The sequence below is a fragment of the Hesperophylax consimilis genome, chromosome 21 (assembly GCF_061612785.1).
Source record: "Hesperophylax consimilis isolate HC1 chromosome 21, BYU_Hcon_1.0, whole genome shotgun sequence".
NCBI classification, from domain to species: Eukaryota; Metazoa; Arthropoda; class Insecta; order Trichoptera; family Limnephilidae; genus Hesperophylax; species Hesperophylax consimilis.
The window spans coordinates 20,949,207-20,963,320 of record NC_142856.1 but is presented as its reverse complement, the minus strand read 5'-3'; the positions used below and the strand labels follow the sequence as shown (position 1 = coordinate 20,963,320).

The 14,114-nt window shown below is 35.2% G+C and overlaps 1 protein-coding gene across 1 annotated transcript in view; it reads left to right on the top strand.

The window, feature by feature from the left end:
* The window catches only part of toy (paired box 6 protein twin of eyeless), a 145,179-nt gene extending 132,149 nt beyond the window's left edge, over positions 1-13,030 (top strand). Inside the window, exons 7-9 of the mRNA XM_089644679.1 lie at positions 5,075-5,283; positions 9,086-9,264; positions 12,942-13,030. Of these exons, the coding sequence (XP_089500805.1) occupies positions 5,075-5,283; positions 9,086-9,264; positions 12,942-13,030 (477 nt within the window). The remainder of the gene's footprint in view (positions 1-5,074; positions 5,284-9,085; positions 9,265-12,941) is intronic.
* Positions 13,031-14,114: the final 1,084 nt, after the last annotated feature.

Here is a 14,114-nt window from a genome sequence, read left to right as displayed (position 1 = left end):
TAGCTATCAGGAAATTAGCTCTGGCATGATGAAATTTACATATTTTTGTGTAATGTTTCTTAACTAACACAACAGTTTTTAGCTCTCAACTTTGATTCTATCAAGAACTGTGATGTTTTGAAAAATCTAGACCCAAGAGAATACAAGAACTGTTGTTCGTAAAAGTTGTTTTCAATAATTTGTTTTTAATTATAAAAAAGTGTTTTGACTTGGATAGGCTGGGTAAAAAAGCTAGCAATTGATTCAAACGCCAAATTATTTCCAAAGATGATTATAACGTTGAATTCAACTCACCTTTTAAATTCATTCAATGAAAAGTTTGTGTTTCATGTAATAGATATAATTTTATCAATTAATTTTATTTGCCTGCATTCGAAATTCAAATATTTAGACGTCGAAAAAGCACTCGCCGTCGCTGTGCGTGCGTCTCGACGCATGTTCCCGCGCGTTATTGATCTTTCAGGGGCTGCTTTCAGCATGTACTACGCGGGGAGTAGGTACCACCACCCCCTTACCCAATCCTATCCTAACTGGTATAGCCTACCACCCAACCAAACACCCCTACCTGCAGTGGAACACAGGGAAGCATGGCGCCTGAAAGAATTTACCTGACTACCGGTGTTTCAATTCTAAATATTATGGAAGTTTTAAATAGGCATTGGTGTCAAAAGATGTCATTTATTGTTTTACTGATAATATTTATAAAAACGACGATTGGCCGTTGCAAAGCATTGCCATTTTTATGAGTTCCTTCAAGGACGATTTACAAAGCTAGAAAATAATAACTATAACGAGGTTTTAAAAATCTTAGAAATTACGTAAAATGGATTGTAAACAAGATTTACTAGTAGTAACAATTAATATAAATAAACTTATCAAGGCTTTTATTGTAATTGCAAAATACAGTTAACGCCTGCTTAAAAAATCATTTTTAAAGGCTTTTTTAAATTGTTTGAAAAATGTAGAACATCATAGAATAAACGAGATATTTTTATTACGAAACAAATTATTATGAGAGTTATAAAAATTCTCGGGATACGCGAAACCTGACAATATTTGAATTCCTCCCACTAGCATTATTATAAGCAAAAAACGTTACTTGCACTTTGATGGAGGACACACATTACAAATAAGGTACCGGCAAACGGGCACTTAGGTTTTCAGTAACAAAGATTGTTTTTTATAGTAATTCAGTGGAATTTGGTCCTTCTTCGGGAAACTCCTTAAATAAAATTAAGAAAATCTTCTCATATTTGTATCAAAGTGACAAAAATGTAAATAAATTTAAACTTTTTGTCACATTTGCAGAGAGCTGAAGTTAAAAATATTTTAAAATTCAAATGAGACAAGTAGGCCGGTGGAACCTTTGTTATTAATTCCTAATATAAATCACCGAAGGGGGCAGTTCCGTTTGGGGTGGGAAGGGGAAATTTTTCGACTAAAATAAAACAGAAAATTAGATTGCTCTTCAAACTAAATAAACAATAATCTAATGGAAAAAATCGCTCGATAGTAAATTCCAACGAATTTATTTATTCAATCCCCCACGAAGATGTATTTTTAGAGAGTTTAAATTTAAAAATATATTTATTAAAACAAATTTATCTTGGAAAATAGTTCTATAAATATCGTTTACTTTTATATAACTTTTTCGATCACTAAGCATTGGAATTTATGCGATAAACAATAAGTTCATGAAGAATTTTACCTTGCAAAGTAAACATTGTTCTATACATAATATTTAAACTCCTTGATTGCATATTTCTTTTCTTACTTTCTTGATCATTTATAGTTATATATAGTTACAAAGAATAATCTTAATTATTGTAAAATAATAATGAAAAACGTGGAAATAGTCGTAACACATTTTGTCTCATTTTTTGTCAGTTTGAAAATAATACCAAATCAAAGCTCCGTAACTCAAGATCGTAATAATGAAGTGAGGCGAAATTAGTTACCATTGACCACAAAATACTCGTCTAAAAAGGGGTTATATTACTGTTACGCTAGATTTCATCGTTTGACAAATACCTTTTCTCTTTAACAATTAGGATTCAATAGAAAATTGTAAAATTATGTCAAACAGAGAAGTTTTAGCTGTGAACACAATAAATGTTTATTTTTTACAATTCTTACGCTTAGCTTGCTGTTCTTTTATTTTCTTCCTCGTATATAAAGAAAATATCCTGAGCATTCGACCGTTCCGCAGTCGAAATCACCCAATCGTGAGGGCCCTGGGGCCGTCAGAACTTTCAGCACTAACTCATATTATAATATAATATGTTTGCTGGGAAATTTCCATAAAAACCCCCCATTTTATTTGGGCGTCGACCGGAAGCACGTCGCAGCCCCTGTCAGCGGCCGCGCGCCCGAAAGGGCGGGAGGACTCACTTCCGTCCGCCATTGATAAAGCGTGTCGCCATTTTTATTTTTCGTGTTGTCATATTTCATACCGCCACCCGCTTTTTTTGGGATACGCATTTTTTTACAAACGAAAATCATATATATTTTTTACGACGCATTTGTTACATTCATTTCGGACTAGAGGAAAAAGAGTAGAGAATTTGTGAATTTTACGAACTTTGGACACAATTTAAATAATGATTTTTGAAACTATAAATCGTACATTTTTATCATTCCAAATATTTTAGACACTCACAGCCAGAGTTGGTTAAAAGGACACTGATTTTATATTTTACCACACTACCCGGCGTCACCCGAGATTTAAGAACTCTGTTTTGGAAATCTTTTTTCAATTGAAAAATGTGGAACACAATATTATATTGGTGGAAGATTCGGTTAAGGAGAGAGAATCGTTGTCTTGACCTCAAACTTTTTTTAACTTGTTCAAATTTCGCAGCCTCTGGCACAATCATCGAACGGATTGGACGTAATGTGTAATCCATATTCCTTTTTTGAAGCATTTAGGGTGCTTTTGATATAAATTAAAATTAATCTTAACTACTGTATACTGGAAACTGATGTAGTTTAATTGTAATTATTACAAAAGTTCCGAAGCACGATAAAGTCTATCACAGCAGCTTTAACATAATATATTAAGTAGTTACAATATTACGTCTCGCACTATTAATAATCCCTTGGACTACGCTCATTCGTTCAAAAAATCAAAATTCGGAAAAATGTCTATTTATTCCGGCTGTCAGATTCGCTTTTTGAATTTGGAACTTCCGCTCCCTGTTGGCGGAAAGCGAGAACCATCATTTGTCAGCGCTGCGCGGCCGTGCGGCGATCCAAGGAACTTTACACGGGTTGCTTCCTCTGCCCATCAACCTTGGACGAGGTGCAAGAATAATGATATTAATGTAGATTTACAACTGTAATATTCAAATGAATTATTAAATAAGAGTTTGATAATTCACCTGTGCAAATAGGCAAGTTTATTTATTTATTTGTTTGTACACGCCCAATTAGGGCTTTTACATATAATACAATTAAAAATACATTTGGTGTTATCAGAGAGTAAAAGAGATATAACAATTAAAATATTTACCAAATACAGAAATATTAACTTAAAGCATCAAACAGAGTAAACTACAGGATGCACATTTGTATAAATTTGGATACATTGAAAATTTATAAACATTACAAAGCTATCAAGATAGACATACAGATTTAATAACAATGTTTTTATAGGCTGATAGACATTCAGTACCGTTGGTGTTCATGTGATATTTATTCCCTGCACCGTGCAGCCGGTTCATTACTAAATTTATTTCTACTTTGGTACCTGCAATTTTACAATGGTAAGGTACCTTCTGACGAACCGTTCTACTAGGCACATGAAAGTCAATTAGCCTAAAGAGTTTAGCGGAGTCAAACATGTTATTAACAATTTTATAAAGAAAATATAGATCAGAACATATTCTTCTATCTTTTAATGTGGCAAGGCCTGTGACTTTCAACAGTGAGGTGTAGTCAATGTTTTCTATAGGAATTTCTAATCTATAATTTATGTTTCGTAAAAATTTATGTTGGATTTGCTCGATAGATTTTTCATGAATATTGTTAAATGGATTCCAAATGGTTGAAACATACCAATTTTACACGCAGTACAACTCAAATAATTTTGTTCTATAAGGACATTTTGGGATAATGATAAGAATTGGAATATTACAAGAATCCATATTTTGAATGGTGCGTACATAAATATATAATTCCACCAGATGGAATATTCAGAGTAAACAAAAAAAATAAGATCCCTCTAGTCCAGCGATGTCGAGAGAATGGGCTGCATTTATCTCATTGATTATCTATAGGGAAACGTGATTCTAGGTAAGTAAGATGTTAATAAATAATTATACCAAAATTCAATCACCGAAGATGGTACGTTTATGAATTAATAAAGGTAAGTTAACAGGTAAACAAGATTTTTAATGAAAACCTAACAAGAACTATCAAAAAATTATAAAAATGTCAGTGCACGTAGAAAAGTGATTTTGGCTGATGTATTTAAATGCTGTTAAAACTTGATTATAATCCATTTCCTATTAAAATATTAGTTTATTCAGAATATATCAAAACACGTGTTCATGCAGGTGTCCTTTGCCTGATAAATATAATGACAAAATGTTACAATATTAGAATTTTTATGAATGTGTTCCGATATCCTTGTTAGGAAACCTGATAATTTATTCTTTGAAGGCCTGTAGTCCCGTTTTTTACAGGAATACGAATAATTTGACCAGATTTTAAATAAATTACTATTATTTTATACCAGTAAGTTTTCTCCGTGAGGGTAGATATTTAAGTACTTAGTATAGTTTTCATAATATTTATATGACGTACAAGATAATATATTTATCGTTTAATTAAACATGATAGAACGCTTTGATACAGAAAGGTTACACCGGATAACACAACTAATAAAAAGAAGTGTTGATAAATAAAAAATTTTAATTTTAATTTTCCTTTAATTTTCCTTTATTTTTCCAAATTTGTTGATTATCCACTGTTATAACTTCGGGAACTTTCACAAAAATTAACCTCTCAGCGGCAGTGCCCTAATAATTATAATAATCATGTAACGCAAACTAACCACAAACATTTTCAACAGGTATGGTTCAGCAATCGCCGAGCCAAATGGCGCCGCGAGGAGAAGCTCCGCACCCAGCGAAGGGCCGAGCCCGGAGGCCCCCCGCCCAGTACGGGCCCGGCCTCCAGTCCCCCGGCGCCCCCGGGCCCCCGGCTCAACCTCAACGCGGGCTTCAACTCCATGTACCCCTCCATCCCACAGCCCATCGCCACGATGGCCGATACTTACAGGTACTTGTAAGAATATTTCTTACTAGAGCACTGTGATTATTTTTTCACTTACTTACTTTTAACTCTTTTCTATGCCCTTTCTATCTCTTTCGACAGAAATTTTTCTTGTCATTGTGAACTTGTATTTCATTCCAGAGTTCAAGATCTTTGTGGCTAGTTTTTGTGTCCAATAGACTGTGGGATGATCTGCCAGCTTTTGAGTCCAATTTAACGATCTCCATGGCAGAGCAGTTAGCTTTATCGTAATATAGTCGTAGTGGACTATTACAATTCGTTCCAAAGTGGTGACGATTTTTGCGACTCGTTCTTGTGCTCAAATAGCTTGGCTCTTCAAAATTTGGGTTTCTTCTTCTTTTCTTAAATTCCCAAACATTCTAAGGCCCTGCCGGAAACCTTGAGGCATCCCGTGTATGATTCATAAAAACTTGTTTTCCTCTATAAACACGAGTAGTAGATACCTCTCGGTATTGTTCTGGTGAGAGAACATCAATTAGACTGGAAACATCTCTCGAAGTGGCTTTGGCTGTGTTAAGTGACCACAATACAGGATACTTTTTAACTATTATTAACGTAGATCGGAGATTGTTTCGGATCAATGCACGGATGAGAATGAAGGTATACAAGATCTGTACGCATAGTGCTCTCTTCCTTTTAAACTGCCGCTCAAGTTGAACATTAAAAAATAATATTCTTCATATCGGAATCTTTGTATTATTCACTCAGTGACCAAAAAATACTAAACATTACACTAACTTTCCACTTAATTTCCTCCCGACGCACTTCATCAACATCATAATATTCCTTGATTGGGGGATTCTTAGGCAAACTTGTGAGGTAACAAAAATATTTTGTCTTTGCCTTTTTTTTCTTTATTATCATTTAAACCTGCTGAACTTCTTTTGTGGTTTGTCAGCAGGTACATTTTGACGACGATATAATAATATGTAATAAAATGGAACGTTTTCAAACGGTACCTCTATATATTAAGAGTAAGGATAATGATAAATAAACATTTATATCAATAGGTTAAACCAGTGTCTGCCAACCTTTGTTACTTCACGGCACACTTGTGAAAGGGATAGTTCCGCGGCACACCAAATAAAGATGCCTTTTTTGTAAATGTACTTTATTGATATGAATAAAGGAAATCATAGTATAGGTAACAAATTTATTTAATATTTTATCAACATATATGTATTAAGGTGGTAATAATTTTATTAGTAAGATAGATGCAATTGAATTTTAGAAATAATTAAATTAGACAAACTAACACGTAAATCCTCTATAACAGCTGTCGTTTTTCGGATTCCATTTTAACGAGCTCTGAAAAAACAAATTCGCAAAGATACGACGATCCAAACTTCAACAGAGATTTAATCGCTATTGTAGCCAATAGAGGATATTGACTTCAAAGCAATATACAAAATGTTGACACCTTTAGCTCAGAATATGAGGTTTTTTCACAGAGTCCTTGATCTATTAAAATGTCCTCATTTGTTAGTGTGGTAGTGCTTTACAAAGCGGGTGTGCGTGCTCACTCACTCACTCACACGCGCTGTATCACTGTGTAGCGTCGACCACTATATACGAACGTGACTAATATTTATTTGAACATGTAGATATTGAATTTATTTAAAATTGAAGACATTCAAATTTAATAGGAATTATTTAAAATGAACGGTTTGGGTGCTTCTTCCTTCGCGACACACCTGAGATTTCTTGAGGCACACTAGTATGCTGCGGAACACAGTTTGGCATTCACTGGGTTAAACTAACAGAATTGTACAAATATCTATATAAATAGCACTATAAGCATTATGTAACAAATGAGCAGTCACATCAATAGTTTCATAAATAAATAACATAAAATAATATTTTTTTATTATGATTTATCAAAACAATTTAAAACTTTCATTCGCTTTTTAAAATGGGTATAAATTTTTTTTTTAATTTTGATAAAATTTATTAAAAAATTGGACAATAGTTTAAATTGTTTTAATAAATGATAATAATGGAATTCCACTACGAATCAAAATAAAAATATTAATAACTCTTATAACAATTCTATCAAAAATATCAGCTGTTCACTTTTCTCAAGATTTTTACGGTTTTTTGTTACTCATAAATAGTATTAAGGTACTTTATCATGTTAAATCATTTCATAGTTTCAATTCTTCCCCAACATAGCCGTAATATAAATTATCGATCCGTCCAAACAAAACGTTTGCAAAATCCTGAAATTCAGTCGGTAACTGACTTCTAAATTACCTACCGAACCGTGAAACCTTCAATTGTTCCTGAAAATCCTGAAAACGGAACACAGAATAATATTACAAGGGCTGCAGAACAAATGTTGGAATATCTGCGAGAGTCGAGACAACCTACTGCGAGGGGTAGGATTAATTAAATAATTGACTAATGGCGCAGAAACCTGAAAGGAAGTTGTTTTAGTTACCTGGTAAGAGAGAAAAATAACCTTAAGGCAGAGAGAAAAGGACACTCCGATAGAAGAAAGAACCAAGAACTTTAGGACATTATTCTTACTCGTTTTTATGGCAGTCATCGCTTTTATCTGCTAAGGCAAACTTTGCCAAATTGCGTCCATTGATGAAACTTTACCCAATTGTTTTACACTCTGCTTTGTTATTTATCATCGGGCGCTCGTTTTGTAGTGGAAATAACAAACATTCAGATAAATTGATTTCGTGGGGCTGGAGGCTAGATCGGATAATGACTCCAATTAAAAAATAAAATTTCAGAATGAAATTCAATAATCACCTGATTGGTGATTGTGATGAAACATAGATACAATTTTAACTGTTTTACGGACTATGCTGATAAAATCTAAAATATTCAGCGAGGATAGTCTTCTTTCTGCAAATTTTTTTTTTTAATTAATATTTTGCCATCACAAACAACAAACGGTTTGGTAATGCCTTCAGTAGGCGAAACAGCTGTCAGCGAAACAGCTATCAAGCTTAGTAATAATTACACCTCATAAATTGTTTATAGATAAGCAGTTTTTTAAATTATATAATAATAATGTTATTGAAATATAAAAAGAAAAACTGAAATAAAAATTGAGTTCTACGAATTAAACTTGGCTACAATAAACAAAAACACTTGGATGGATCAAAAGATAATTCAATTTAATAATAACTTTTTTGTGAGGAAGCCAAAGAACGAAACAAAAACTTAAAAATCATATTGTCGGATTAAATCGCGAGTTTAAAATTAAATGGAATTAATAAACCTCGCTACTTACTCAGTATCTTTGGGCGTTTGCGGGGTAAGAGGTGGCTGATGGTGAGTGCTTCAAAATAGTTTGAAAAGGAAACTGTCAGTGTACACAAATAAATTTAAAAGTATCCTTTAAAATGATTTGCCTGTAGGTTTCTAGTAATTTCGTCTCGCGAAGTCGACTTCTCGGAAAAAATCTCAGTGCCACTTTAAATGCCTGTCATTATCATTTCTCTATTACGTAGGTCAGTTTTGTATATCATCTGAAGGGCGATTTGATAGGTATTCCGATAACTGCTTACTTCTATCACACGGTAGGGGACCCTTGATGTCCAAATATAGCACCTACTAGGGGTTGGACATCAAGATACATTCTCAGGAGTCACTCTGTAGACCTCTTTAATTTCTGATCAGAAAGCGTGAAGCGGGCATTATATGTACTTTTGTCATATCTGGTCCGATTATTTTAGGTCATATCTGTCTTTCTTGTCTCTTGTCTCGCAATGCGTTCATCTGATTACGCGTTGTTTTCTTATTTACTAAACCTTGGCCTTTCTTGCAGTTCCATGTCCGGCAGTAGTTGCCTGCAGCAGCGTGATTCCGGTTATCCCTACATGTTCCCCGAGGCCATCCACGGTCTGGGCGGCTATCCCCGCCCGCCGTGCCCCGCCGCCGCCCACCAGCAGCCGCAGCTTGGCGGGCACCCGTCTTACGGTGGGCCGCCCTCCGCTGGAAGCACAGGTAAATTGAATTCTTACTCATTTATCACTGAAGAAGAATATAATACTAATAATCTAAACCTAACATGAAACAGATAAAGACACAGAATTTTTTTTAAAAGGTTACGGTCGCAACTGGCAATCGAACAATTAGGTCACAATGGCCAGTTGCGACCGTTATCTTTTTTTAAAAATTTTATGTGTCTTGTTCTGTTTCATGTTTCGTTTAGATGTATTAATATTATCTTCTTCTTCAGTGATTAAATATTATATTGATAAGTATAAACTTAAAAAGGTTATTTATTAAAGCGGGTTACGGTTCTGGTTTACGGATAGTTCCAGTTCTCCCATCCCACCTTCTATAACAGTAACTCTATCGCTTTGATAAAGTTCACCAGGGTGAGTTGACATTAGATATGTGGTTATGTCTCTTATCAAGTATTGTTCCCATCAGGGCGGGACAATGGCACCACTGGTGAATTTGAGTTGTATCTGTTGGTGCTTTCCACTCCCAACAACTGCAGGCGCCTACGGAAATGGCAGTGATTTTTCCTATTACTCCTTTCAATTATGCTCCTTGAAGTGTACCTGCCTACCAGCTTCCACTGATCACCCTCTCTAATCCACTGTTGACTCGTTCATATTTGCTGTTCATTCCACCGTGCAGAGTTTTATATTATTCCCATCCATTTGCATGTTTTACTCTTGAATGTCCAGTGGTTACTCACCCGTAGCAACTGTCTACGCCTCCATTTCTACTGTTCACTCCTTCGTATCTATCTACTGTCCATTCCAGCATTTTATATACCTACAATATACCCATCCCTGTTCACTGTTTACTCCCCACGCCTCCATATCCACTTTTCACTTGTTCACGTTGATTGTTCATGAATCCCACTATTTACTCTCCATTCCACTCTACTATCTCCTCTCTTTACAACTCCGTATGCACTTGTCACCATGTCTACTGCTATCTCTTCTACGTCCACTTTTAATACCTCTTTATCCACTGGCCATTTACATTGTTTACTGATCCGTTCACGCTTTCGTGTTCAGTAGAATTAACCACCTAGCTATAATTAACCGATCTCTCGAGTCCACTTTACACTCCTGCGTGATCACTTTTCCAATCTAACACCTTCGTGTTCACTACCCTAAATTTCCTCCTTGATTTTCAAACATCACTGACCACTACACCTTTCCCACCCATATCATTCTCTCACACCCAGTCCTTCGTGTCTCTTCTTAAGTGTTCAGCTTCATTTCTCAATGCTCCTCGTCTGTTGAATCCGAAATCAGAGATCCCAAATCCATCAATATTTTCACAATTTCACAACGTAAAATAAACATTCGAAAAACTCTGATCAGAGCAAACGATTGTATATAAATGATATTGAATTCCAATGTATTTGTATAGATAGGAATCTGCTCCAATGTTCACAAAACAACAAAAAAACTCGCATAGAATAAACTTATTTACAGTAGGAGCATAACTTGTAACGCAAAATTCAGAGATTTTATTTATTTTTCCCAAGCAAAGCCCCGAGTTTCTCCGTTCACTTTAATATTAAATGTGCGCGTATGTAAATTTCCCACATTTCAGCTTATACATATTCCATTAAAATTATGGAAATCATTCATTCTTCGCTCCCCGTGCAAATCTGAAATAATGCCCGGGCGAAAAAAAGAGAAAAAAAAACCGCCACGGTGTGCCGAGGAAAATATAATAATTCATGGAAGGAAAGCTCGGAAGCTGGCAAGAATGGAAATTGTATAAAACATGGCAACACCCGTATTCCGAACCCACGCAGCCAGCAAAATGAGATTGTTCCCGGTCAACGCGCCACAACAGGAAGTTTTTTTTCACGTTTTTCAATTCCCGCCCGGCGTCGGAAGTGGCGCGGCGAGCAAAAATGGCGCTGAAAGTGACATTTCCCATTTGCCATGTAAAATATTTTATGTGAGCCGCGTACACAGAGAAATTTCAATCCTTTTTGGGACACCGGCATTAAAATGTAAAACGCAATGGCAGCCGGAATGTGCGTGGCGGGGGCGGACGCGGCCGCGCAGAAACCGCGCCAAAATGGCTTTAATACATTTAAACAAATAGCTGTCACCGAAACGGTCATTTCAATTTATTATAAAAAAATCTTCGCATTTCCATGCGGTGGGGAATTCAATTATCTTTGCCTTTGTGTGGAAAAAGGTAAATACATACCAATATTTTAGGGGTTTAGTACATACCTACTCACCACCTTACTCATTTGATTACTGTATTATTTTTACAGACGTTATATGGACGTTGCGAATAGCACGTTTTCTGATACAGAATATATATCCTTTATTGTATAATACTAACAATTATCTTTTTTCTCGCAATATATAATGTGTAGATACTATATTTATATTTTTAAAATGCCTAGGGAACCTTACTTCTCCTCTCTAATTAATAACCGACACATCATTCTCGCATAAGACATTTGAAAACCACAGTAGGTAAATCTCTATTCTATTGAGGTATACATCAATTTTAATTTTAAATTTAACAAGACAAATAAAAAAAAATAGAAAACAGTATAATCATTACACGCCAACCGTAAACTCCACCATCGATAGATACTATATTCGCGTAGTGACTATATTGTACGAAGAATGCAAGTGCTACATGATTTCGTTTTTAGAACCAACCTAACCGTTAATAAAAAAATAATGCTGTCTCGTTTACAGCTAAAATTAATAAGAAATAAATGCAGGTTTTCGTGCAGAATTTACTACAGGTACCTACCTAAAAATACAATTTTCCACTCGAATCCTGGCACTTTATATTATATATGTAGACATTAATTGAATTCACCACTTAATTCAGAAAAAAATCTGTTTGTACTTGTGGGTTGCAATAATTATAGTTTGTCTAGTTTGAACAATAAATGTTAGTTTGTTGAAAAGCGGGTAGGTTTAGCGGTGGCTGGCGGCCCGCGCACTGAAAGGGTAGCTTTACGGGGGTAGGTTTGCTGGGGTAAGGCGGTTGTGCGCTTCGTTTAATGGTAATTTCCAACGTTCCCAACACTGCCGGCTAAATCCGTCACACACCTACTACCATCTAGTAGTACCTCTTCTACCCTTCCGCTCCTGGTACCTCCTCGCGCATCTGTGCTCCTGGGACGTATTTTTCAGCGAAGATAAGCAGATTACGGAGCCAATTTCCTATCAGATTTCCATTCTGGATTTGAATTAAATCAAAGAAGTTCGCTGTCTGGTATAAAACAGAATTATTACCCGGTACCTTCCCAAATAATATAATGTTTCCAGCTGCGAAATACCTAATGCTTGTAAAAAGGTACCTACCGCAAATAATCCACAAAATCTTATGTTTATGTTTTAATGGATTTAAAAAAATACATAAATTAATATTTCAAATACCCTTCTTCGAAATATTTTTGGTGTTCAAAATTAGAAAATAATATTAAACAATCAATATGGCGTCATGTCTCATTTTTCGTTTCAAGTACATTAATTATTTTTCTACTTTCCAAAAATACATAGTTGCACAGTTAAAAATAATCTTTTTTGTATAAAAACCTAAGCTGAGCCTGTTCAGAGGTAGTAGAAATGTTATTATTGTATTTTGATATCAAATTATCCGGCAATAAGAATTTCATTTATTTTTGGAATTGTCACTAATCTTTATTTTTATTTCAGGTGTAATCTCCGCTGGAGTCTCTGTTCCCGTGCAGATTCCCTCTCAAGGCCCTGACCTAACATCTAACTACTGGCCGCGGCTGCAGTGATCTCAACTCTTCGGGTTTCCTCACAGGCTGCTAATGCCGCAAGAAAACCCGCCTGCGGCGCACGACCAGCCCTCTGCCGACGTGGCTCACAACTACTCCGTCAGCGGAGACACCGCCCACGCGCTAGCCATGAACATCACCAACAACGCTTCCACCGCTGGAGGAATACCGCAAAATGTGTAAATTCAACCATAAAAACAGTTAGATAAATACCAGTGCAATTTATTGTGTAAAAACTGATAAAAACGTGAGTTTTACGTTTAACTGAAAAAATAAAACAAAGCCGCTCGCGTGGAAATAAAATTAATATATTTAATCGAGACGCAAACCTTTTAGACTTGGTTTTCTTCCTCTTTACATATTTGCGGTACGGAAGAAACCGCTTTTATCAACATCGCGTTTCACGAAAAAAATAACAAATGGCGAAAATTCGCGGGAGTGCTGTGAAACGTCAAAATTGTTAGGTATTGAAGTAAAAGTTATTGTGATTTGACACGCAATCGTAACATCGAAAGTATTCTAGTGTTGTTAAATAGTTTTGCATTATTGAACTTTTGTTATTTAAATTATTGTCAGAAGTGAAAATCTCGATTTCCATAATAGTAGGTTCTGAGGCAAGATGTATTTAAAAAATATGTCTCCTCTGACGTTTATCCTGGTCGACAGGGTATCAGGTATATTTGATTCGCAATATTTATTTTAATGAGTGTTGGTTTTCGGTGCCAAAATGGGAATGAAGGGACATGAGATAAAGCCAGTTGGTTTCAAGTTGGACAATCTGTGATGTAAATAAAAGGACATGCTGTTTATAAATGTGTGTAATAAGGCTAATAATTTCTTTGGGTACTATTTAAACCGTTGTATTGCAATTTAACCGATAAGGCCACTGTTGACTAGGTCAGATAGTGTAAATTACTCAATATCCACGCATTTTCTTGTATTAATAAAGCTCACAAAACAAGCCACAATTTTTTCTGTTACACTCACTAAAAACTGCAAGTAAGGTTTCACAAACTCATTGTGTTATTTTTAATTTTATTTTCGACTCGCTTCTCTTGGATATTATTGTGTTGAAAAGCATTGT